This window comes from Sparus aurata, chromosome 15 (genome assembly GCF_900880675.1).
Source record: "Sparus aurata chromosome 15, fSpaAur1.1, whole genome shotgun sequence".
NCBI classification, from domain to species: domain Eukaryota; kingdom Metazoa; phylum Chordata; class Actinopteri; order Spariformes; family Sparidae; genus Sparus; species Sparus aurata.
This window is the reverse complement of record NC_044201.1, coordinates 20,133,359-20,159,120: the sequence shown is the minus strand read 5'-3', so window position 1 is coordinate 20,159,120 and position 25,762 is coordinate 20,133,359. Positions and strand designations below refer to the sequence as shown.

Sequence of the window (25,762 nt, the reverse complement as noted above, 5' to 3'; positions counted from 1 at the left end):
ATGACTGAAGAGGGATTTGACACCAGGAAACCGCTGTGGCCACAAAGGAAACATGAAAAGAAATTGTTTTCCTGCTGCTGCTTTGTAGCTGGAGTTTACAGCAAAGGAGGAAAACAAACCAAACAGAGACACAGTGCCCCCTATAGACAAAAACAACATTTGCTGAATTTACCTGTGGCTGTGTTTGATTTGAGGATCACACAATCCCTCTCTTTTGCCCCTCTCCTTCCACACCTTCCTCATCACCCTCCTCATGTAATTGATCTCCATCATTGTCCTACAGGTGGAGAACTCTACCCTGAGCTCTCAAAGTGCCGCCCTCATGGCGCAGAATGCCCAGCTGCAGAGCCAGCAGAGCAGCGTGGAGGGTGAGCGTGAGGGAGCTCTGAAGGATAAAGAGGAACTGAGGGCCACCTATGAGTTGCTCCTCCGCGACCATGAGAAGCTGGCGGCTCTCCATGAGAGGCAGGCGTCCGAGTATGAGGCCCTGATCGGAAAGCACGGGGGACTGAAGACTTCCCACAAGAGCCTGGAGCAGCAGCACAGGGACCTGGAGGACAAGTGAGACGGGGGTTTAGGAACATGAGATGGCACATGCTGGAGTCATGACTTAATATGTTACTTATACCTTCTTTTATATATTATCCCATGAGGGTAATATTAAACGATCATGAAAGCAATCGCGCTGAGTGACTAGAGGAAATTGTACCCCTGAGGGATAGTGAAAATATAAGTGTTTTGTATTCTTCCTGCCACACTTAAATCTTTCTTTGTGGTGTCTTTATTTAGGTACAAGCAGCTCCTGCAGAGGAAGGGGGAGCTAGAGGAGCTGGAGAAAAATCTGAAGGAGAAGCAGGAAAAAATGGCACAGGAGAACCAAACACATCAAGATACAGCTGACCAGTTCAAACTGCTGAAAGAGGAAAATGACAGGTCAGAACAATCTCTATCAGTATCATATGTCTTAATATAAGATTGAAAACTCTTCAGTCGTATGTGTCTTTGAATTCTGCATGTGTTTCTACATACTGAGGAGTCCATGTGCTCCCTCCTCAGACTGAATACTACCTATCGTCAGCTGGTGAAGGACAATGACAATCTCCAGGTGGACCACAAGAACATAAAGAGCCAGCTAAACAACGCCAAGCTGGACCAGACCAAGCTGGAGGCCGAATTCTCTAAACTGAAGGAGCAGTACCAGCAGCTGGACATCACCTCCACCAAGCTCACCAATCAGTGTGAAGTAAGGAGACTTTCTCTTCTCTTCTCTTCTCTTCTCTTCTCTTCTCTTCTCTTCTCTTCTCTTCTCTTCTCTTCTCTTCTCTTCTCTTCTCTTCTCTTCTCTTCTCTTCTCTTCTCTTCTCTTCTCTTCTCTTCTCTTCTCTTCTCTTCTCTTCTCTTCTCTTCTTGGGATTTTCCATTAAGCCAGCTGTCTTTTAATGCATCATCTTTGTAGTGATGACTTCTTACGCCACCTGTGTTGAGGGATGGTTTATCCCTTTAATGTATCGCATTTGTTGTTTAGACAAGTGTATCTCTTTGATAAATTTGTGTGTGTGTGTGTGTGTGTGTGTGTGTGTGTGTGTGTGTTAGTTGTTGAGCCAGCTGAAAGGAAACCTGGAGGAGGAGAATCGTCACCTGTTGGACCAGATCCAGACTTTGATGCTGCAGAATCGCACCCTCCTGGAGCAGACCATGGAGAGCAAGGACCTGTTCCACGTAGAGCAAAGACAATACATGTAAACCCCCCTGATGATACGTCTCCTTTAAAATGGACAGTACTCCATCAATATGTCTGCTAATGGAACACTCAAAACAAATTGGTGGAATTATATTTGACTGTCTCATTTCTTTTCCAATCAGAGACAAGCTGAATGAGCTGAGGAGACAGAAAGAGAAGCTGGAGGAGAAGATCATGGACCAGTACAAGTTCTACGACCCCTCACCTCCACGCAGGTAAAATAAAAACAAACAAATATAAATGTCATCTAATTATACAGGGTTGAAAAATAATTCCTAAACTCCCAAAACAAAAACAAACACAGAGGATGCTTGTTTACTTGTACCTCAGATGCAAGGGAATGGTAGAAAACACCCACACTGTAGACTCAGGAAGTGATGCATCAAATATTTATGGTCTGCATAGCTTAAACAGCTGTATACTGCAACATCTTCTGTCTCCAGTGTCGTCTACACACGTGGAACAAATCAGACAGTTCGGTTGTATTAACTTAATCTGGAACGAGAGAAGGTAAGACGATAGAATATTAACTCTTTGTTTCGTTTCGTCTCTCTAGGCGTGGCAACTGGATCACTTTGAAGATGAGGAAGCTGATCAAACCGAAGAGTCGGGAGAGGATGCGCTCTCTCACGCTGACTCCCTCTCGTTCCGAGTTGGGCGATTTCCTCTCGTTTCCGCTGGACAGCCAGGACAGCTCGTCCATAGGCTCGGGCTCCAACTCGCTGGACGACGCACTGACACAGAAGAGGAGCGGCAGTGAGTACAAAGGAAACACTCAGACACGACTATACACACACAGGAATCAAAATCCGCATGGATTCATTTTCAGCCACGACTTAAGGAACTTTTCTCTCCATGCTTAAGACAAATTTCCTGTGCAAAGACACACTTACTGTGGACAGTAAAAGGAGCTGTGACTAAATACTCAGACAGTATTTCATACACAAATAGACACAAATTAACATGCAAATAAAGCAGCAAGCTAAACAGCTGCAAACTAGATCCATTTGATGAGTACTCACACTCATTCACAGACACATAATCAATCTCTCACATACCCTAAAAGTCATCAAAAGTTCTTATTGGTGTGTTTGTGCCTGTGTGTACTGGCTGACTGGTTGAATGGGTGTTTATCCCCTAACTGCTCCTTTATCTCTCTCTCTCTCTCTGCGAAGGGAGGAGAGGGCAGCACTCCCATGCCCAAGGGCAGGGTTCCACCAATGGTATGCTGCGGATGGGAAGGGTGGGCGGGGTTTATGACCCGACTTTCACGTCTTTCAGGGCATGTCTTCGTGAGTCCATTGTCCGTATCACTCAGCTGTCCTAGAGGTTACGCTTGAGCTGCACAGCACCACAAGGTTGACTCTGGGAACCCTGGGCCTGGTGCAGAAAGTCGATGTGTTTCCTGTATTTGAAACAACAGAGGGAGCGCTTGATATCTGTAATGGATATGGAAAGTACCACAATTAGACATGTGATTATAGTCCTAATAGCAATATCTTTTTTGTATGTTATGTGACACTAAATGTTAAACAGCAGATTTAACACATTAAAGTCTGTTTTTAGGTCTTTGGGAATATCACTGTGTATGTGAAAAAAGCTGTATAGAGCCTTTTGTTGAACCAGAGGGGAGTTGCACAGAATCTGATAAATTACTCAGGTAGACTACAAGTTTGGAAATTAAAACAATCTGCAGGCGTTGAGTTTACCAGCCTTCTGTAGCCTGCTTTTCAACTCTGCTGGAGGCGAGTGCCTCAAGGCAACATTAGCCACAACTATCATAACCTACCTAGATCTCCCACAGAGCCGTTAATTGTGAATTTGTATCCTGGGCAATGTAGGCAGCAGGTTTTGACAATTGAAACACATTTTTGGAAAACAAAAACGATATCTCTGATCTGCTCCACAATTCTTTTAAAACAATGGTTATGTGTTGAAGACGGGGTGTTTCAAGCGCATCTCATGTGGTTCAAATATTGAAAAACACTTCAGGTATGCTTTTTCTCAGGTCCAGTCTAAAGCTTATTAGCGCTCAGCTGTCAACCTGCAGACCTGTGCAGTTCACCTGTAAAGAGTGGGAGAAACGTCCTCTAACGTAGCATCCAAGCTATTAAAAGGTGCAATGAATTGTGGCTGGCTACCTGTCAATGCATGATGTGACAAAACAGGATGTCTTGATCAGGAAGAAGATATGGAATAAAGAATACAGGTTGTACCTGGGCTAGTAGGTTTTACTTAAAATAAAATAAATAGGAGTAAGCCAGTCTAATAGATGAGTTTGTTTTCCCCGCTGGTGTGGAAAATATACTAAGGAGCACAGAAATGTGTCGCTAACATACATATTTAAAGATGTAATTTAACTGAACTCACTGAAGCTTTTAATCTGCCCTTTGACCATTACACTCTCCTGATTGCACCCTTTAATATTCTTCATCCTCTGTTTCATGTAGGTGTGGTTATACGTTGACAGTTGTGTTGTTGTGTACAATATCTAGTGCTTTAAAATGCAACACTCATGACCATGAACATGAGAGTGTTTGTCCATGTTGTCGTGCGGGGATGTATGCGAAATGTGTGAGCGTGAGTTTGTGCGAGTGTGTAATATGCATAATGTGTTAACATTTGTGTCTTTGTTGGCATAATCCGTTTTTGCAGAAGTCTGCCCTTTAAAGTATTATTTAGGTTTTAAAGATATCTGTCGGAGGCATTTCAGTCCATCCAAAAAATCATTATTTATACCTTATTTAGAAATTAGAAATGATAAGTAAATGATCATTAATCAACAATACTAGTAGAACTTAGTGGGGCTGAACACAATCTTTCTGGTGAATATTAAAGGCTTAAAAATGCACGTAACCCCTTTCCAAGCTTTAAAATACAGAACATCTTTATATTTTTGTACATAAGTAGTTTTTAGCGCCATTCATTTTATGTAGCGTTGCCAATATATTTCAGTGAAATGCTAGTTAAGTGTGTTTTTGTATAGATTGAAATAGCCCACACTTGATGAGGTATCCAGATTTAGGCTTTGTTATACTATGAACGACCCCTTCTAGGTCATATATTGTCATGGTTGTGTCTATAACATTGTTGTCTATTGTCCAGTCGAGTGTCCAGGGGCTCAGCTCTCTCTCTGCATCTCTCCCCTGGCTCTCTTTGTAAAAATGTTAACCACAACCCTCTGTTCTGTCCTCCTTTTTTTTCTTTTGTTTTCTTTTCCTCCACCTCCCTCGGGCTTGTTCTGTCGCTCTCTCCCCTGTCTGTCTGTCCGTTTGTCTGTCTCTGGCTGCGCTCTGACAGCTATTAAAAGGTTGCCTTTCATGAGGAACAGATCGAAGGACAAAGACAAGGCCAAGGCCATCTACCGGCGCTCCATGTGTAAGACCTCCGTTAGCCGCCACGCTAGCCTTCCTCCGCCTCCTCGCCCTCTCATTGTCACACTAGGAGAAACAAAGAAGGAACGGTCACTGATCTCAGGGTGGCTGCAGTGTGGGGGTTTGACAGTGACAGGATGGCAGTTTCAGGTTTAGAGTGATTCATTTTGGATACATTTAAGGGATAATATTATGTGATATCTTAGCTGATACCTAAAAAAAAAAGATTTATCAAATATTTAATTACCCTCATGCTGCCTCTGTGACATTAGTGACTAGTCCTTTATAGTTTCTTCCTAGTAATCCCCTCCCCTCGTCACCTCCTCCGACCTTCGTCTGCCGCCTCCACTTTCCCCATAGAGCATCTCCTCTTAGCTTTTTTCATCTTGTAGTGTCTCTTTATTCTCACTATTAGCAGATGAATGATTAACACAAACTTCACTAATGCTGTCTTAAAGAAAATGTAAGCAAAAGCTGACTATCAGATAGAGATCTGTCTCTTGTAATATGCTGCAGTTTGAGTATCATCTGTCCAAGCTTTTGTTTCAGTTTAGTTGTTGTTGGGGTCGCTATGCAACGGGCAACTTATGGGGCAGCTTTGTCATGTGCTCTGTGGTTTCATTTTGTATGTCTATCTCGAATGAAAGGGCTCTAATGTGTGTGTTTTGTGTGTGAGGGTGTGTGTTAGGATGAGTGTGGAAGAGGGTTTGCCTTTCATGCGCCTGTGGTGTGTGGTTTGCCTCCATCTTTGATTACAGCATGACAAAAAAAAACCAACTGCCTGATCGCCGCCACTCGCACTCACCATGGAGGACTTGAAATGGAGCCTTTACTCTCCCTCGCTCTCGTCTCTCTCTCTGTCTCTCTCTCTGTCTCTCTCTCGTCTCCCTCGTCTCTCTCTCATCTCTCTCTCGTCTCCCCCTGTCAGCGTGCTGCATTTCAGATCTTATTTTGCTGACATGGACTTGCCTCGTTCCGCTTCCGGCTTTGATCTTTTGTGTACAGCACCGCTGCTCGGAGCAGCTCTGCATGCCTCTCTCGTGCTTCTTTACTGTTGCGTACAGCTCAGTAAACTAAGCGCATAAAGACAGCGGCCCCTTTTTGGGTGAAGTATCAGAAAATAACTGCCTGAGATGAGGAAGAACCATGCAGCTGCCATCTTTATGCACTTAATATTTGTTAGAATTTTTTTAAGATGCCTGCATGTGCAGATCTGAGACCAGATTGGATTTGTTGATGATTAATTTATCAAAAGTTTAGACAGATCCAATTTTAACTCTGACCAGAAGTTAAGCCTTGGCCTTTATTAGGTAAAAGGTTCAGGAGAGAGATGGTCTTCCAGGCTTGAGCAACTTTAAAAACCTGTAGGACTTTTAAAATTGTTGCTTTTATCTGAGTCATTTTGTATCCGCATGTGACATGTCTGAGGGGATACAAAATCTAAGAAAACAGTTTCTGAAGTAGATTAGATTAGATGACTTGAGGTGAGATAAGATGTTGTAAAAATTAATCATTATAATGTTCACGTTCCTCACTCTCCATCCGTCCGTCTGTTCAGCCATGAACGACCTGCTACAGACCATGGCGGTGGCTGGCGGTCCTGGAGCTCAGTGGGCGGGCAGTATCGAGGACCTGGACGAAGCCGAGGCTGGAGATGCTGGCATGACGGGCAGCAGCAGGCGGGGCGGCCAGCGCATGAAGGAGCTCGCCCTGTCCACCAACGCCATCGACTGTGCCGCCCTCACGCTGCCCTCTGCGGGGCGCAGCCGGGCCAAGCTCCGGCTTCAGGTCAAAGGTCAGGATGTTTGTTTTGTTTGTGATTATTTAGAGAAACTGACACCACATTTCAGCTATAAGAAAGGATCCGCTGTTATGTTAGGCTTTTTTTTGGGCCTTTTTAAATGTCAATATTTAGTAGACTTCCTTGAAGATTCATGTAAAGGTGGTGAAATGTAATCAGGTTTCAGAGAATAAAGAAGCTGTAGCATTTCAGTCTTCTGTGTCTCAACAGGTAACGCCTCCTGTGAGGACGTTGTTGGCTCCTTAGATGACCCCAAGTGTCAAGGTAAGACTTCATATCAGCAAATACAGACTCCTCAGATGGAAAGAAAAAGCATTGGTAATTGCAGCAGCCTGTCAGCACCAGCTGGGAATTTGAGGCCATTCAAATAAGAAAAGACTGAATAGCCCCCCAAAAAGCAAGTTATGTCCTCAGCAGTCCCACTTGTAATCTTTGGGCTGCCTTCCTGCACTTCGATTAAGCCTGATCTACAGTTGGAAAGCAATTTTAGTGGAGAGCAGAAGAGCGAGAGAGCGAGAGAGCGAGAGAGATCAGCCTCCGCTGAAAGTAGGATTGACTCTAATTCAGGCTTTAGGACGTTATCCACGGCAGTTAATCTCCTGTCAAGCAACAATTCATCAGTTCTGTGCTGCTCTAATGTAGATGACCCAGTTGTTAAACAGCCAACAAACTACTGACATACATTCCTAACACTTAAGATCGGTCTGCACCCAATTGCCATCACTTTCCTCTCTCTTATACGAACGTCGATATACCAGACTCACTACTACTTTACATCAAAATATTGTCGATTCAGGGATCGATTCACTTCTAATAAACAGCTTGGCCATATATATTCTGTTGAGTTGTGTACTTGCATTATCCCAAATATTTCCAACAATGCTCAAAACCAGAGAAATTTGTGATTTCATTCATGAGAACAGTGCATTTCATTTGGTTGCCTCACTTTGGAAATATTAAAAATTACATACTGTGCTTTTAACTCTTAACTTGGTTAATTCAACTCCAACAGATACATATGACGAGATCTTTTCTCTTTAAGTATTAAAAGATTGTAGGTTCATGTAAATGATTATGAAGAAACTCTTCTTTTATTCAAATTCAAGCACGTTCCTAACCTTGAAAAGAGAACGTTCCCCAAGACAGTGCTGTAGCATTGGCGCCCAACCTGGATCCTACTTAGCTGATGAGTTCCCAGAATGCCCTCATAAAAGCGGATACACTTGGAGCACCATTTCCCAGTACATCTCTGTAATGGCTAGAGGAAACCTGGCATCCACTCTCACTCTCGCACTCACATCAGACATTACTTATAATGCATCAGTCTGTAGGTCATCCTCCAGAGATGTTATCGACTTTTAAGATAACTTCTATCGCTGCTGTGAAATCGCCTCGATTCGGTTTTGTGTTTCTTTCTCCGCTTGTAACCATCAGAGATATTAAACTTTGCTCATTTTGCACCGTGGGCAGCAGTGTCACGACCTGGGTGTGTTGTATATGTGTCTGTGTTTCATCAGGCCTGCGGGTGTACAGCAGTGCTCTGAATCTGTTCCCTTCTCCTGTTGAGCTGAGCGTTAAGTGCAGAGTGCCCTGTAACATCTGTAGTAAGTGACCACTACTCGGCACTTAATTCCACTCTGGGCTGGTTTCCTAGACATAATAAGAACTTCATTGTTTGATTGTTAATTTAAAATTCTAATTTGGTGTCAGCCATGTCCTGAAAACCAGTTGGAGATGATTTCACGGTCACTGGTTTTTCCAGCTGAAGTGTCCCTACAAACACAGTGAAGAGCAAGGTCACATTGTCACCGCTTCTTTTCTCTCCCTTCCTCCTTGTCAATTCCTTCTCTTGAGTTTCACACAAAAGCACAAAGTCCTACCATTTCTTCCCCTTTTTTTTAAACTCATTTACTTACTCTTTCGTCCTCTGTTGGTCAGTGTTGTCTCTGTCGGCTTCCCTTTCTCCGGTTCTCGTATTCAGGCGCCCCGGTCCTCTCCTTAGGTAGTTCTTTGTTTGTTAACTGGACATATTGTGGCTGCAGCCTGGCACCGAGCCACCCGTCCTGCCCCTCTGCCTGGCATGTGCCATCTGCTGCCTCAGCAGGAGACGTTCTGTCAAACTGTCAGCGTGCACCTATGTGTTACTCTGTGTGTCCGTGCATGTTTGTGTGGATACGTGTTTAGTGTCTATATATCCTAACTGTGTATGTTTGTCCATGTCGTTTCCTTCTTTTCCCTTACCCAGCCACCAGACCCACCAGTCTCCATAGCAACAGGACCACCAGTAGTAATAGTAACAATAACTCCCACCTCACTTCTCCTCTGGAGGGCAAAGGTATGCTCCTCCTTCCTTTACCTCTCCTTCCTCTTCCTCCTCCTCCTCCTCCTCTTCCTCCTCCTTACTAACCTCACCCGCCTTCCTCCTTATCTCCCTTTCTTTTCTTTCATGTCTTTAATAAAACCCACTAAACTAGATTGATTGTTCATCTGATATTTTTGCATGTTGCAGTAAATCACATTGTATTGCATTAGAGGAGGCTATTCAGGGACATTAAGATGGCCTCTAACATGCATTATTCAAGCAATCATTTTATACATTATGTAATGTTTGATTAACTGCAAGACAATTTGTGAACGGCCTCTTAAAGCAAATCAAGAACTCTGCCTTTACACCTTCCCCCTGGTTGGTCCCACCTACATTAGGTTAACCATAACTGGTTGTATTCAAGACCGTCTTGAGAACTGATAATTGTTTGCAGGTGAAACATTTCTTCAATATATTATTACTATTAATTGCCTGATTTAGAATATAGTATAAAAATGTAGGCAGCGTAGGAAAAAAAACTGTTTTCTGAAGATTACTGCAGCTCCTAGCAGTGAACGATAAACATCATAGATTACTTTTCCCACGTTCTTATCACTGCCTCCCTTCCCACAGGCGCGCTGAACGGCAACCTCAGCCGGCCTCACAGCGAGAGCAGCGGAGAGTTCAGCCTCAGTTTGGATCAGGAGGTGTGGTCCAGCAGCGGCAGCAGCCCCGTCCAACAGCCCACCTCTTCGCGCTCCTCCCATCAGAGCCCCCTGCAGCTGCGCCGGTCCCTCGACCCGTCCGCCGCCGCAGGGAGCCCCGGACAGAACCAGAACAGGTGCAGCGATGTGCTCTCACTGCAGCAGTTCCTGGACGAGGGTATTGATCCTGCAGAGGTGAGGCCTCAGTTGTAACTGAACTGTTTGCTGTGATATATTTGTTTGATCAAAACCGACAGATGAAGTAAATCAGTAGCGACACAGGATATTAAACGTGATCAGGACATTTACATTTTTGATGTAAAATAATGAAGAAGAAGAAAGAAATGTTTCTAATGGTCCTGTCCTTGATAGTGTTTGTCTGCTCTGTGTTCTGTAGTCTGGCAGTCAGGAAAATCTCACTGTAGACTCCCCTCGCCTCTCCACTTCTTCTGAGCACGGGCCAAAAGAACGCACTACTAAGGGCCGCGGAATATTACGCTCCTCCAGTGGGAAAGCTGCTCCGGTCAGCTGTGATCGCCCACCGAGATCTGCTGGACAACCGGGTCGCCCGACCCTGCGTAAGGCGGAGAGCACCCGAGTGAGAGGCTCCGTCCCGATCCGCTCCAGCCTGTCCTCGCAGGCCAAAGCCACGTCCGTCTCCGAGCGCCTGGACTCAGCTTCCTCCACGCTGCCCCGGGCCAGCAGCGTCATCTCCACCGCCGAGGGCACGACACGGCGCACCAGCATCCACGACCTGCTCTCAAAGGACAACCGGCAGCCCGTGTCCGTCGACGTTGCTCCTCCCGTCACGTCCACCAAGGCTGGGGTGCGCTCCCAGCCTACACCCAGTGAGTACCACCCCAACAGCACCAACCTAAAGGGACCCCTTACCACCAACACCCACTTGCCCAAGTCACTCAGCTTACCCTGCCATAGCTCGGAGGATCCCGACCTCTCCACCCTCGAGTCTTTCCTCGGCCCTTCCTTCACTGTCGAGTCTGTGTTCATGGACTCCATCTTTAGTGAATCAGCGGGCAAAAACCTCCCCTTCCTGTCTCTAAACCCCACCCTAGTCAGCAACATCAGTGGGCCTCCTGTTCCAAATATAACACACCCTCCTCCAATCCCCAATCACATTTCCACCCAAAACCAGGCCTCTCATAGCCAATCAAATGGTCAGATGAGGTCCAGCCCAGCCAGTCTGAGCGAGTATAAAGAGGGCGTTGATAGCAGCCGTGTGAATAATTCGGACCAGTCACTGAATCCAGAGGACAACCAGTCTCTGTGGTATGAGTACGGGTGTGTGTGAGGTTCACATTTGACTTAAAGAGGGGGGGACTGACGGGATGGATACACGACAAGTCCTCCTTGTCTGCATGTATTTATTTAGAGCACTATCTATCTCTGCGTGGTGTTTTTGTTTCATTCTTTTCTGTTTGTCATGGTGCTGATTGGTGAATCGCTGTTTTGTTTTTTTCTTTCTTATTTTTCTGCCTTGTTCTTTTCTCTGAGGCGGGACTTTGAATGTTCTTCCGTCCGACAGCTTTTACCATGTTATTATTTCCCCCATTAAATCTGTTTCACTGGCTAACATTACACTATTATCTGCAGTTTGGGATTTGTTTTTCTGTTTTAAAGCTTAAATCTTAAATTAGCCGTAATTGGTAATATTGGTAATTTAGTGATTCACCAGGGTCCATTCAAAAAACAGGTAATTTAATGCTAGCTTTGTCTCTGATCTCGTAGCTACAATTTCATTACAAATTAAAATTATAAATGTTCAATGTGTCAGATAATAGGTTCACTTTCCACTTCCTGTTTGTTGTGATGTTTCGATGTATGGGGGAGTGTCTGGTTCACTGCTTTTTAACTCGGTTGCATCATCCACTAAAATTGCACGGCTTTGTTCTGTTGCGCTCATTTTGATTGCTGTGATCAAAATGGTTCATCCTGTTTTTGTTTCTAATAATGGTGTGTACTATTTTTTTGTTTGTTTGTTTTTTTTACATTTGAGTTCTGTATTTTGTGTTATGAACATTAACTGGGGCATTTGCTCTGGTGGGTCCTGACTGACCGTCTGGGCTGGTGACAAAATGATGAAGCTTCATTCCCAAAATGATCTGAGGAGAAGGTAAAGATGGGTTGTAGAAAGTTGACAGAGAAGGTAACTGAGTAGAGTGATGAAGATATTGGTATTAGGGAGAGCTGCAGCTAACAGTTACTTTAATTATGGATCAATCTGTTGTTTACTCATGATAAGTGTAAAAGAAAAAAGAAAAAATGCTCATCACAATTTCCCGGAGCAAATTGGCATTTTTGCTTGAAAAATTCCTGAAATGGAGACATTATATTCATTTTCACATGTATGATTATATTTTGGGTTACTACTAGAATAGGTTTAGATGCTTTAGTGCTCAAAAACACATCTGTTTTAGGCAGCTCTTGATGGAGTTATTGCAACAGGGAGTCTAAATAGTAAGTTGAGATTTGTTTTCAGTGGTCAGATTGTTTCGTGAATGAAGTTAACATCATCTCTTTTGGTATCTGGGAACATATATACTCATCCCGACGCACCACAACCTGAGAATGAATAATATTTGAATATGTATTTCAGACTGACAGTATATGTACAGATAGTTATAATCAAAGACGAGCACTGCTTCATGTGCTGATGCTAGTAGTACTGTCCACCTATAGATCCTTATTTATTTCTGCTTTTTGAACTCTGTACTTTCTGTTTTGAAGTTGCTTTAACTCTATTTATCTTAATCTACAATATATATGAAAATGTCACTGTCTCCAGATGTAACTTGAACGTTGCCTTTGTCCTACAGATGTGGAGGGCAGAAAGTCTAAAAGCAGGAGCGGGGAGCCGCAGCAAAGCTGCTAAACCCCGCCCCCACCACCCTCGTCTGTCTGCTACCATGCTGTGAGCGCGTGGTGAGTGAGTGCTGCTCGAGCGGGAGGAATAGGGATTGGGGTGGAGAGGGTTTGGTCTTGTCTCCATGGGAACCTAAAACATGGTGTAACAGATGTCGTCCATCCTGCCTTGCACTTGCTTACCCCCCCCCCCCCCCTCCTCCTCCTCACTGTCCTGTTTGTCGCCCCTCCGTCCCTGCGGTGCCAAACGCCTGTTCACAGAGCTTGACGGGACCCCGGTCTGCATGGCATATGGGCCGCTCTGAGTGGACGAACACTTTGCCTGTTTGTGTCCCCAAATCCCCCCAACAAGAGGAGTTCCACAACTGACTGTACCCCTCCTCCATGGTGCATCTTGTGTTGTCAGTAAAGGTGACTGCTAAGTGGAAGAAGGAAAAAAAAGGGCCCTTTGCTGCTTTCAGGCTGCTTGATGTTGCTGCATGGCTTCAGCGTAGCGCCGAAATCCCTCCTCTGTCCTGTTCCCTTGACAATGCATGTAGACCCAGGCTGTCTGCTTCCCTCTGTCTCCCCTTATACACATATATATAATGTTTCTGACTTTTAATCTTTTTTCTCTCTTCTCCTTGCCTTCATCTGTCTCCTTCTCTTCTTTTGTTATCTTGCCGCTCCTCTTTGCTTGCCTGGGACTCAGAGAGAGAAAGGTGGCCTTGGAGCTGTGTGTCTGAAGCCTAGTAGAGTTAATCTGCTGAGACCGTCTACAGTGAGAAAAGATTGTATATCCCAGTTTCCTTTTACTTCCCTTTTTTTTGTTTGAATGCAGGACACTTGATTAGAGAAAAGTGGCTTCCTTCTCTGTTTAGTTTTCTTCCTTGAATCAAGGAAACAACAGAAAAATACTAGAAATTGTTGCGGTGACTTTGTTTTTTTTTTTCTATAAAGACTAAAGCTGTGGCAGATTGCACTGCCATGAGTCCCTCAGTGTGACGGACTGCTAGATGTGCACTAGTCTCTACGGACTTAAGATTAAAGTGCCAATGTTCACACAACAGCCAAAAGGGCGATCTTAAAACCAGACTGATGACTCCATTTTCCGCATCTTCTGCGCAACTTCAACGTCAGCCGGACCTTCTTCTGCCCAACGCCATGATCGCAATCCTTTTTTTTGCAAACGGGCAGCATGCACAAGCAAAGACGACAAAACATTCTCAAAGCATGTCGGCACCGAAACATTTCAACCTGCCATCAGACTGAAGAATCACAATCTGCATGGAGCAATCAATCAGCCAATCACCCCACTTCCTTTTATCAATCAAGGAGGAGGACAGTGTTCAGTGGGGATTGTACTCGCCAGGATGCCAAATGGACTCGGACGGGAAGCCATGACATCATGAGTGGAGGTTGTGTGATCAGAGTGCGCGTGTGTGAGAGAGAGAGAGAGAGAGAGACTTATCACGGGACAGTTCCAGGTCACCTATATGACAGTTGGCAGCCATGACACCCCAGAAATAAACTCTACACGCTGCTCACGTTGGCTTGAATCACACATCATAGGCCATCTATCGCTTCTCATCCTGCTCTGACGTGGAAACAGTAAAAAGCACACTCGCTGTTCATTAACATGCCATCACAGTATCACGCACCTACTGTGTGAGAGGACACTCAGTGAGTTGTTAATGTGACTGGAGTATAGGTGACCTGTAGTCTCCCCACTTCATGTGCAGATTTCTGTTGCTGTGTCGACACACGGTGGTGATGATGAGACCCAGTGTTTTTTCTCCTTTTCCACTTTTACATAAATCCATTTGATGTAATTAAAGTTCATCAAGACTACGGCGTGCTCTGTCTGTGTTTTATGTCTGATCATAAATGTCCTTTTGCAGGAACACAGGAAGTTTCTCATGTTGACTTTTGGGGTGAGGGAAGATCGAATGTTCCCGTTTTCTTCTTCCTTTTTCAGCCTCACACTAAAATGAGCACTTTGACCTTCACATGTACAATCTAGAATTAACTTTTTTTTTTTAAAAAAAGTTTTGTTTCAGTTTAGTTTGTACTGCATCCACCATTTTAGCCCCTGAGCTAAAAAAAAATATAAAATTGTAGCAAATAGTAGACTAACCATTATGCTATTCTGTTCAGCAGGCTGTCTTGTTTGAGAAATGTTGGTTCAGTTCTGTTGTAACTGTGGAAGAGGTCTCTCTAATATTCTGGTGCCTACATTACCCACATTGCAACTCGACGATAAAGTCACTTCTTTAACTCCATAACATCATATTTTCCTGTGTGATTTCTTGTGTGGAGTCCAGCGTGACCAGTAAACAAACAACACTGTCACGAGTCAGTTCAGCAAAAATGTTTAAAGGGAAGTTCCTTGATTGAAAAAGCTTCACTTCAAACCCATCGTATCATCCTTGGTGTCTAATCATCTTTACATCATGTCCATAATCACACAACAGAGGAACAAGCCTGTCCTGCCTGAGTGATGGAGAAAAGTCATTACCTTAATTCAGAGATATGACAACACTCATGTCTATGACCTCACCTAGGAGCTGAATTTTAAGGATCGGTTCACATTTTTGTTGAACAAGTCTGTCACAAAACAATAGCCAGGTGACTGTATACTGTAGGCCTAGCTATAGCCTTCATGTAAACTGTTTTGCTTGCTCTTAGAAGATCACCTCCTTACACTGTTTATAACCCCCATGGTTTTGCTGCATTTTTGAAAAAGGCCATTTGCCCTGTAAATTAAATGTTTGGTCTTTGGTGCCCCCTAAAGGTAAGTTTTGGTAGTACAGTTTCAACATATAATACATAGATGAAAGTTTGAATGGAAACCTGCCCGGTCATAACTCAAAGGACAGTCTTCATTTTATAACAACAGACGCACTTAAATAGCAACATTTTTCTGAGAGATGTTATAAAAAGTCTAAATTCATCAGAGCGATCATAAATACAATTAATTCCTTCAGTTTGTTCCTTAGCAAATTAGTTAATTACAATTTGCTTGAAGTAGATGCATATTTAGATCTTTAAATGCTGTGTATCATTTTAGAATACCTCTGAAAGTTGTTAAATAACACCACACAGAGTACTTGGCTGTTTCATGAGACACCAATAAATATATAAGCTACTTTTATCAATTAATCTTCCAAAAACGAATCTACAAAGAACAAACGAACAACAGTTTTTTTGATGTATGATGTTTATTAACTGTATGGTCATGCAAAAAATCCAGCATCCAATTGAAACTCAAAGAGTATAGACACATGTAGCCCCTTTTCAGTACAAGGTTACAATGCAATAAATAGACTCACAAACAAGCTAAGGCTTCTGCTAATCTTTTATGCATTTTAATGTGAGATAACTGGATGTAGGTATCTCTGATGGAGCCGTTTCATAAACCTTGAGGATGCAAGTAACATAGATTTCCATTTCTTTATCAAGTAAACAGTGAAAATTTACCAGAAAGTAGACATGCATATTTCTTCCATTTGTAAAACTGCATATATAGTGTTGCTGTATGTGGTTGTTGATTATCCGTTTCCAACTTTTTAGTTTGAAGCATTTCAAGGATCTTCTCTTCACCTCAGTTCAGTCAGGTGCTGATTTAATTGAACACACATTACACACTTGCTAAAGTCTTTCAGCAAATGTCTAATATATGGAGTTTATTTTAGTTTGAAAACAAAGATGTATATGAAGCAAAACGGACACAGTTTCTTTTTGCAGGTCGTTGGTGCGATCAGCCCAAAGTTATTCTGTGTAAAGTTTATATTTGGTCACGTATCCCATTTACAGCGGTGAGACTCAAAGGTCCATACCCTGTCATGTTAAATGTAATCTGTTACATTACGATGGATCTCAGTGAGGCTTCAGCTGAAGCAGAACTGTTACTTTGTAGTACGGCTGACAAAGAGCCATATAATTTAATATTCAATAGTCATTTTGTCACAATTACATGTTCTTGGCTTAAAAAAGATTAAAGGGTTACTTCATCCAAATTACAATAAACAATTAGTTGCTTGCATTTGGTAAGATCCACGCAGATAGTTTGGATTTTACCTACGAGTTGTACTTAAAAATTCACAACATCTCTGTCCAGAAACACCTCTTACTCTATAAACTCTCTATATTTAGAACTAGTTTCTACAAATCAAATGTTCAAATTTAAATATCTGGACTGTTCATAGACACCAGCTGTGTTTACACTCACATCTTATAGAGGATGAAGGGCAGAAACCTCAAATATTTAAATACCCGATCAGAACAAGAACTATCTGCATGGCTAGATTGCTAAACGGGGGGCAAGTGTGAAAATGGTTTGTCTGTTTTTTTTTTTTTAAGATACTTTGTTAGATAAATCTGTTAAAAGACTAATGAACAGACAAACTAAAGTACTACACAGAAACAATTCATCCATCAGCTGAAGTTACTGAGATGCATGAGTGGAAAAAAAAAAGACTCAAAAGCAGGGTGATGGTTTAACTCTACAACAGTGTTTCCGAACCTGGTGTCACAAGATAAATCTGAGGAGTCACGTGAAAGGAATGTGTGTCGTGTCACCTTGCATGTGCCACCCTCAAAGATTTGGTCCACAACTTCACAAAATATTAGTTCTTTCTTTGGAAGTCTGTAGTAATTTCAGCTCTTAGGGCCTGTAAAGACTGAAGAGAGAATCACGGCTCACCACTGACACATGTGGCGGGTAACTGCAAGTAGCCGCTGCTTCATTTTAATGGCTCATCATGCAAAAGGTTGGAAAACACTGTTATACAACTAACTATTAACGAAAGTCAACGTGCGAGTGGACTCATTGCACCAGCTGCCTATTGTTAAGACTGAAAAGATTCAGAACTGACAGATTTTTTTTTTTTTTTTTTTTTTTTTTTACTGGTCATAGCAGGAAAAGCACAGAGTGTAACGGATAACATTAATAGCTCTTTGCTATTTAGTGCCCCAAACATATTTAACAACACCTGATTTTCTGGAGTCTCCCTATCTTTTTAAAAAAAAAAATTCAACCCTTTTTACCAGTCAAATGGGTGGAACAGGTCCAGGAAGAAGAAATGTGCTTCCAAATTTTCTTTCCACGTGGTATGAGACGTTACCCCTTCATAATTTGTTTTTTATTCTATTTTTTTTTTTTTATTAGGCTGTGAGCTAAGTTTTTAAGACTGTATCCCTGTATTAGTCCCATTACTCTCCTAATGCAGGGTTGTATTGGTTCAGGGGCATTGAGGGCGCAAATCTTCTTGTGATCGGATCTCAATTCCCCACTCTATATGTAATGCTTTTTATACAGAAGAAGAAAAAAACTTCATGTATAACATTCACCATTAACAAGCAGTCCCAAATAGATAACAATTTGTCAGAGGCAGTGTTTTGAAAAGTTTGTAAAGTCTCAAAATGTAGCGTTTTTTTTTAAGGGAGTCTGGGGACAGTTTGTCACTGTTTTCATACGTGCATTTCCTGCTAAAACTTGTCAAATGTCTGCTGTGGAAAAATCCATTTAAGCTTCATATCAATCGATCAGAAATGTAAATTTGATCCACCTGTTTAACACCAGCTACAAAGTCTGATTCCCTCCTTTTTAAATAACCTGCCAAGTTTAACTGTATCTTCAAAACTCCGTATGACTGTGTGGGAACACGCACACACACACACAGAAAGAAAAACATCTTGTCAGGTCGGTGGCATCGACAGACAACAGGGCCAGAGCCCACACACACAGAACTACTCAGAGCCATTAAAAAAAAACATCACATCATAGATCCATGTTTTAAAACACGTCGTCATGGTGCAAACGGTGTGTGTGTTCGGGGATGGTTGGGGGACACAGTTTTCATGGCATGTCAGATATGTCACAGCACTCAGAAAGAAGCACAGACGGTTGATACAGTAGGACGGGTCTCACGTATGATTTACAACGTTTGTTTCAGCTCGACTGTGTCGGCGTACGTACAAAGACATGATATGTGATGATCTGAAGCGTCACTAGGCGACCCCCGACGAGAAGAGCGCGTTTACTACGGAGCAGCGTAGCACGGAGACGGGACACACAGCAAGCCTCGACCCTCCACTGGTACAAAGTCACACAAAGTTTTCTACGACACAGTGAAAAGACGCCAACACAGAGATATGTTTTGTCCTCTTTAAAGGGAGAATCTTTGATCCCGTGTGCTTATACGATGTTGTGAATTCCCACTATAATAAGCTTAGATCAGCGTGTGAGGGGACAGCACAAAAAAAGTCTTGTGGCCGACCCCGCCTCAATTCATTTCAACCATTATTATTATTTTTTTTGCTTTTTTTTTTTTTTAAAGTTCTGGCTAAAACAACCAATAAAAATATCAACATCAAAACACTAACAACTACGACATTTACATCAGAAACTGTGACAAAAAGGGACCAAAACATTGATTGCCATCAGCGCAGGTCCCACAGCCCTCTTCCCATAATGCCTTTGTTTTGTCCAGTCCCTTTTTAACATGCTTTTTATAGTGACTTCACACAGAAGTACAGCAAGCCAAGACGGACGACATACACATTTTTTTAAAGAACACAATCAGAACAAGAGACAGGCATAAGGGTGACATCATAATCATCATCATCCTCATCATCATCATCAAGCGGCGTGGTGCTACTAAGACAAAAACGGGGAGGGGGGGCTGGTCAGCGAAGGTCACAAGAGTAACACGTGGAGAGCATCAGAGGCAGGAATGATGGAAGTAGAGGGGTCGGAGAGAGGTAGGGTGGAAGGGACGGGTTTTGGCGAGCGTAACCTGAAGTTGCAGAAAGGGTCACTCCCTCGGAAGAGCGAACGCAACAGCATCGAGTCTTAAGTGTCTGTGCAAAAAAACAGTACAGGCCATTAGTTCAAAGAATCCGTGCTTCACGTCCAAAAACACACAAGATTTAAAGAAAACTTAAAACGTTGGTGCGAGAGTGTGTCCGTGCTTTTCAGATTAGGTAGTTCGGAGATGTGAAGGAGCTTTTAGACCGATGGCGCCTCCCTGTGTTTGACACCAAACACTGCAGATCAGACAGATGGAGACCTTCTGCAACTTCAGGATGAGCTGGCCTGGATGTTGTGTCTAAAGCTCAAGAGAGGCTCGACCCTTAAAAAGGCTGGAGCGCAGGGATCTTGAGTGTGTGTGTGCGCATCGTGTGCATATGTGTGTTTTTTTTTGTATTTACACCTCAGGACCTCAAAGCTGAAAAAAAAAACAAGAGAAAAAACAAACACCCAGTCTCATGCGTAACTCCCCTCCCTGCACCCCGAAAGAAACCATTTCCCTCGTTTTCACCTATATAAATATCTATTTATACACAATTCTATTAAATAAAATTGATTAAAAATTATCCTTTTTTCAACACAAAATACTTTAAAATACATCATTCAAGAGATCAAAACCAACACGTGATACAAAAAGATGAAATAAAAACAAAAGGTCCCTTCATTAACGCCTAAACCCCTTTTAAAACTATGTGCACAGATGCTCAATCCTGACACGTAAGATAGGTGTTCTGATATCGTGGAGACATTAAGCATTCCGTTGCTCCCGTTCCCATAAACCCCACCCACATAGAACCTGTTACCTGTAAAACAATCAGAACTTGTATTAAAGTCGACGCTCTGCTGCTCTCTTGGGACAAAACAAAGAAGAAAAATCACATTTTTCCACATGACACCAGCCTCCCCAGTCCTATTATTAACTATGTGTGTGACGTGTGCATGTTTTTCTGTATATATTGATTTCATATATAGATTTTTTTTTTTTAACATGTTAATACTTTTCCAGACAGCAGACAAAACAAAGATGGGGAGATAAAGGCCATGGGAGAAAAAAGGACCAGGACAGCATCACCCCTGTGTCGCCACCAGAAGCATGCACCATCTGCAATAAGGGGGGCTGACGTCAGCCGGGCCCCGACCTCATCTAGCTAGGGTTGGACTGGATTGGTGTTGGTCGGTGTGGTCGGTCTTTCAGTCGAGCTTTAGAAATATGCTTTTTTTTTTCTCTATTTTTTAAATATATCTTTTTTTTAATTTATAATATATTTTCCCCACATTTGTGTGTTTTTTTAACAACTTTTCCAAGCAGCCTCTTCCCAGCTAGGATCCAGGCACCAATCCGACCACGGAGGATAAATGCTCCAAACAGCTTTAGAGTTCAGGCAAAGCTGGAGGAAAGAAGAACAAACAATTAATGGCGGTCTTTAAACTGTCTTTTAGGTCACCTAAGTTACAAAATACTTTCTCTTCACCCAAATGGTCTCTAGTCAAGCAGAAGTTTTGAGACATCTGTATTTAAGAGTTTATTGTCTTTGGTGGAGAGTAGGGTAAAAAAAAGTCTGGACTGTCATGAGACAATGGGCCTCATGTGAGAATATTTTAGTATTTTTATCCCAAACTTTACTTTTCTAAGTCATCTCATAGTCCTGGTCCAAGCTGGATTCATCAAACTCTTAACTGCAAAACCTCTGCAAGCCTCTCATTTAACTAACTGAGAGAAAGCAAACCAGGTGTGTTGCAAGATGTTGAACTAGTCCTTTAAAATAACAGTAAATCAATAGTACATAATATACAACCAGCCATCTGCATGTGTTTGTCTTTTACAAGCTTAAATCCTCCAATAGTTCAGCTGTTTGTGTGAACTGTGTCTGCCCATTACAGATCAACAGCATTCACAGTTAACTGTCGGCGTCTCCAGTAAACTTGTGAACTAGCTTTGCTGCCTGAAGTCTACAAGGAGAAAACGCTGCTCGGTAAAAACCCTCAGAAGATCCAAATCACTTGTTTAAAGAGCTTCTACAGTCGACCATAATGCAGCACATCACTGTTATTGCCCCCTTCAGACTCAAGTGTTCCCACTTTACCTGGGCCTGGGTTCTCAGTTCACTGCAGGGGTGCAGCCGGTGCTCCTGAGCAGTGGAAGTGCACGTTGAGCCACTTGGCATCTCGGCGATGCCACACGCGCGTCTCCTCTGACTGGCAGGAGCGCGGCCGGCCCTGGCTGTCCATATACTGCGTCAGGCGGATGTAGGCGATGCAGGCGGCTTCCTCGCCGATCAGATGGACGTGGGGGTTGAGGATGGTGGTGTGCACCGGCTTGCTGTTTTTACTCAGCACTGTGGGGACGGAAAACATTGTGGCTCAGCTGTTTGCAAAAGGACCTGACAGGTGTCAACGTGAAGCTGAGTAACTGAATCTGAGAGTGTTTAGCATATTTAGAGCTGCCACAAGCGACACATGTTGGCAGCTTCAAACAGCCGGAGGAGCAAACAGTTACATAACTGAAGGGTGAGTGTATTTATAGACTCATCACTTCATACTGACTTGAATCAATGGATATTTTAAAGATGTCTGGCTTTTCATTTTACATGCATTTCCTGCAAAATTCCGAATGACATTCAGTATGATTTCTAACTCCACTTTAACTTTAAAGTTGTGTTTGTAACAGCACAGTACACATTTGTGGACACACTGCAGAGTTTAAGAGATCAATATCCACTCTGATATGTTTATACCCAAGTTTTCTAAGAGCGTGGAAAAGAGCTGCAATGATGAGTCGATAACCGATATTTGGAATGGATACATTTTCCTTAAATATTTAAATTTAGAATAACCAGTGACAGAATGTGACTGAGTACCATTTACTCCACAACTGTAGGTACATTTTAGGTTGTTTACAAGAGGACTTCTTTTTTTTAATATTTATATTATTTAGTTTCATTAGGCTAACACAAATACTAAGAATACGAAAAATGCCTAGTTTTGATAGTTGAATTTTATAAAAAGTTAAAAAATCCTTCCCAAATGAGTTGGTCCAGATTCTCAAATTTGCTGTTTATCTACATCATTTCAACAGTCACTCAATAACTGAATAATTAAAATATCTGTCAGTTGCAAGCGTAGATGAAAGGGTGAAAAGATGTTATGTTTTTGACTAATAAATGTATTTCACCATTAAGATTCACTTTATTACGTCTTGAAGGAAGACAATTCTGCCCGACCAAAGAACAGAATTGAAGGTTTTTGACCTCTAATAACACTACGGGAATATTCTAAAGTGTCTTTAAATTGAACTCTTGTCAACAAAATCCCTACTACAGTGCAGATACAAAGGGAATAAACAATCACTGAAGAAACACAAATGAAACTGTTATAAAAATAAAAGAGCACTGAGCAACTCACAGTTCTCAAAGTAGAACTTGTGGAAGTCCATCCCCTCCACCAGGTTTCCAAGAGCCTCTGGCTCAAAAGAAGTCAGTCCAGGGTCACAGATTCTCCTGACAGAGGAAAGCATAAATAAACTTCAGCTTAAGAATTTATCCTGCAGGAAAGAGTGAGGAGGACTAAATGCTGCAGAACAGATCACATGACTTTTAAAGCATCGCTTGGATCGAGGTATGTGTTGAACCCTAAAATGAGTAATTTACAGGCAAGTGATTACACTTGACAGAAAGATTTCAACAATGCAAAAAAGTGAATAAAATAAGTCCAATAGATGATGACTTGATGAGGTTTTAACTTACGTGTAAGCGTCAAAATCCCCGTTGTTGATGGCTTCAATCAGCTGCTCCGTCATCTTTATTATCTCCTGTTTACGAGCTGACAACAGACAGAAACAGAACCAGAGGAGGTCACAGACTGTCAGAAATCATTTGGAGGTTGAACGTACAAACGCTGCTCCTCATACTCCCCCTGAATTTACTTCAAACCTCTGACATTTGAATTAAGTTCATCACATGGGCAAACGCCTCCGGTACGTGACATTTGATGTCACTCTGGAGTGGTGTGTTTGGTACACTCTTCATGTTTAACATGGTGCCACAAAAACATCAAGTGTTTTTGACAAGAAACTAAACCCTTCAACGATTTCAGGTGTCTTAGTTGCTTTGAGCACTAGCAGCTGTTTTAAGTGGGTGTTTTTTTTGTGGTTTTCTGCAAACCATCACTTTGGACACACACTTTGGGCAGAGTGAGGTTTTTTAATGTCCATCAAATGTGACTGTTCTTAGATATTGTTTTGTTGAATCACTAATATCATCAGTATCACCCTGTATTAACCTGTATTATATTTTGTTCAAGAGTTCAATGATCACATTCAAAAATAGTATATAAAAGTCATTATGGATAGTTTAATTCCTTAGTAATATTCATGTCATCAGACTCTTTGGGGGTACTAATTGACATTCTGTTGATAATTCTCTAAAACTAAACTTAACCTTAAACCAGAAACAGGACATGCGGCCTGAGAGTTAATTTTCTGCCACTGACTTCATGTTAAGTCAGCAGAAATGGCCAGAGTGAGTACAACAACAAATACAAATGGTTAAGAAGACCATTAAAATCCAAAAACCTCAACTAAGACAACTTGTCTGGAGTGACATAAAACCACTTCACCAGAAAAACCACAAACTGCATGCAAACACACTGAACATCAGCTCAAACTGAGAACAGAATAAACCAGCCAAGATGAACACGCTCTCAAAGTGTTTTCTCCACTTTTTAACAACCATGCAGCTGCTGAGCCAGAAAAGCCAGCTAGCAAATCCTCCACACCTGCATGTCACTCTGTGTTCATGGAGTCAGTTTATTTCCTGAAGTCCTCAAACTGCTTCAGGGGCTTTTGCACAAGCACTGCACTTACTGAGCTGCAGTTTGCTGCTGCTGCTGCCTGCGGGTGGCGACAGAGCGGACTCTGGATCAGGACAGGAGCTCTGAGCTGGACTGGACTGAGGGGCACTGGGGCTGTTAGCAGCCTCCTGCAGGGGACGAGCTGCAGGCAGGTACAGTCATCCCGGCGATATGAGGTCAAAAACACGTGTTTAACTATTTGCATTTGAATTCACATTTTATATTCAAGCGGTGATTTTAGGAAATTAGGCTCCAGGCAGTCAGTTAAACATTTGAAACAGTAGCTTGCAGTCAGGTCTGGATGCCAGCAGATGGCAGCACAGGAGAGCAGAGAGTGCAGTAAGTTGGGCAGAGTGAAAGAGAGGAGCCTTATTTATGTGGGGCTTTTTAAAGAGCATAATGTCTGTTGTTGTTGAAGAGGAAAGGTCAGCACACACAGGTCGGAGCTGAAAAGTCACTCAGGTAAACTTCTGCTGACTTACAGGTGGGTGGAAGGCAGTGAGGAGACAGCGTCTGGCTCTGTTCCTCCATCGTGCTGCACATGCTCAACACTGCACTGTCTGTACTAGCAGATGCACAGGCAGCCACTGGCCATCACAAGACACAAGTACAAACAGGCACACACTCTCAGAGCGTCTGAGAGGAACTTGTTACAAGGTAATCCATCAATCAATTAATCTATTGTTTAGTCAGTAAAATGACAAGAAATTGGGAAAAATACTGCAATAAGTAGACCAGCAATTGTTGACGGAAATAACATTTATCTGAAACTATTTTGACAACTAATTATTGATTTCAGTACATTTTCACACAAAGACAACAAATGCTTCTTAATACCAGCTCACACAGCCAGAGGAGAGAAGAGGAGGAAGAGCCTCTGTGATTGCATGTCACGGATCATCCACCATGAGATCGAGAGCTGTTAAACGCTCAGAAAGCTGCCTTAAGTAAGTGGATTAACTCTTGAACTAACTCTGGAAAGCTGCAGGCAGCTCTGTCCTTCTTCATTCACCTGAAAACGTTAAAGGGTCATTCCCGACTAATGAAAAGCTTAAGCGGTGTTTGATGCCGACATGCACCCGCTCGCACTAACACGCACAGGTACCTACATATGGTAGGAAGTTGTGAATGTAAGATGGTGGCTTTACTTGGAAAAACAGACAATTTAAGAACGAAAAGAAAGAACTTTTGTAGTTGTGATCTGCTGTTTGGTTTTGAAGCTCTCTTAATAACCACCATGCCATCAATATGAACAAGAGCAAAAAGAGAAAACAAGAGCAACTCTGTTATCAGTGTGTACATCCAACTCTTTATGG

The 25,762-nt window shown here is 42.5% G+C and overlaps 2 protein-coding genes and 1 long non-coding RNA gene across 27 annotated transcripts in view; 1 reads left to right on the top strand and 2 right to left on the bottom strand.

Moving 5' to 3' along the window:
• ccdc88ab (coiled-coil domain containing 88Ab) overlaps positions 1-15,069 on the top strand; it is a 68,448-nt gene extending 53,379 nt beyond the window's left edge. Inside the window, exons 24-38 of one of the 7 annotated variants that reach the window (XR_003986902.1) lie at positions 284-561; positions 790-933; positions 1,057-1,243; positions 1,594-1,739; positions 1,864-1,956; positions 2,298-2,497; positions 2,917-2,964; positions 5,042-5,119; positions 6,674-6,910; positions 7,127-7,180; positions 9,162-9,251; positions 9,855-10,120; positions 10,323-10,773; positions 12,760-12,865; positions 13,497-15,069. Coding sequence is in view for 6 of the 7 variants with exons in the window: in XM_030441547.1 (XP_030297407.1) it covers positions 284-561; positions 790-933; positions 1,057-1,243; positions 1,594-1,739; positions 1,864-1,956; positions 2,298-2,497; positions 2,917-2,964; positions 5,042-5,119; positions 6,674-6,910; positions 7,127-7,180; positions 8,434-8,520; positions 9,162-9,251; positions 9,855-10,120; positions 10,323-11,234 (2,820 nt within the window). In the remaining variant the exon portion in view is untranslated. Of the gene's footprint in view, positions 1-283; positions 562-789; positions 934-1,056; positions 1,244-1,593; positions 1,740-1,863; positions 1,957-2,297; positions 2,498-2,916; positions 2,965-5,041; positions 5,120-6,673; positions 6,911-7,126; positions 7,181-8,433; positions 8,521-9,161; positions 9,252-9,854; positions 10,121-10,322; positions 12,724-12,759 lie in introns of those variants that run through there. The other 6 variants (XM_030441546.1, XM_030441547.1, XM_030441542.1 and 3 more) reach the window with 6 other exon arrangements.
• On the bottom strand, positions 2,117-9,163 carry LOC115596449 (uncharacterized). The gene is made up of 2 exons (XR_003986903.1): positions 8,833-9,163; positions 2,117-2,475 (listed from the first exon to the last, which is right to left on the bottom strand). It is a non-coding gene; the product is annotated as an uncharacterized LOC115596449 (long non-coding RNA).
• Positions 15,070-15,986: 917 nt separating the features above from the next.
• Positions 15,987-25,762, bottom strand: part of camk2g2 (calcium/calmodulin-dependent protein kinase (CaM kinase) II gamma 2) — a 58,673-nt gene continuing 48,897 nt past the window's right edge. For 18 of the 19 annotated variants that reach the window (XM_030441548.1, XM_030441549.1, XM_030441553.1 and 15 more), the window contains 4 exons: positions 23,342-23,417; positions 23,001-23,095; positions 21,683-21,934; positions 15,987-20,986 (listed from right to left, as the gene is read on the bottom strand). In XM_030441548.1, the coding sequence (XP_030297408.1) occupies positions 21,702-21,934; positions 23,001-23,095; positions 23,342-23,417 (404 nt within the window). In that variant the 3' untranslated portion in view covers positions 15,987-20,986; positions 21,683-21,701. Of the gene's footprint in view, positions 20,987-21,682; positions 21,935-23,000; positions 23,096-23,341; positions 23,418-24,928; positions 25,034-25,762 lie in introns of all 19 variants that reach the window. The other variant, XM_030441567.1, reaches the window with a different exon arrangement.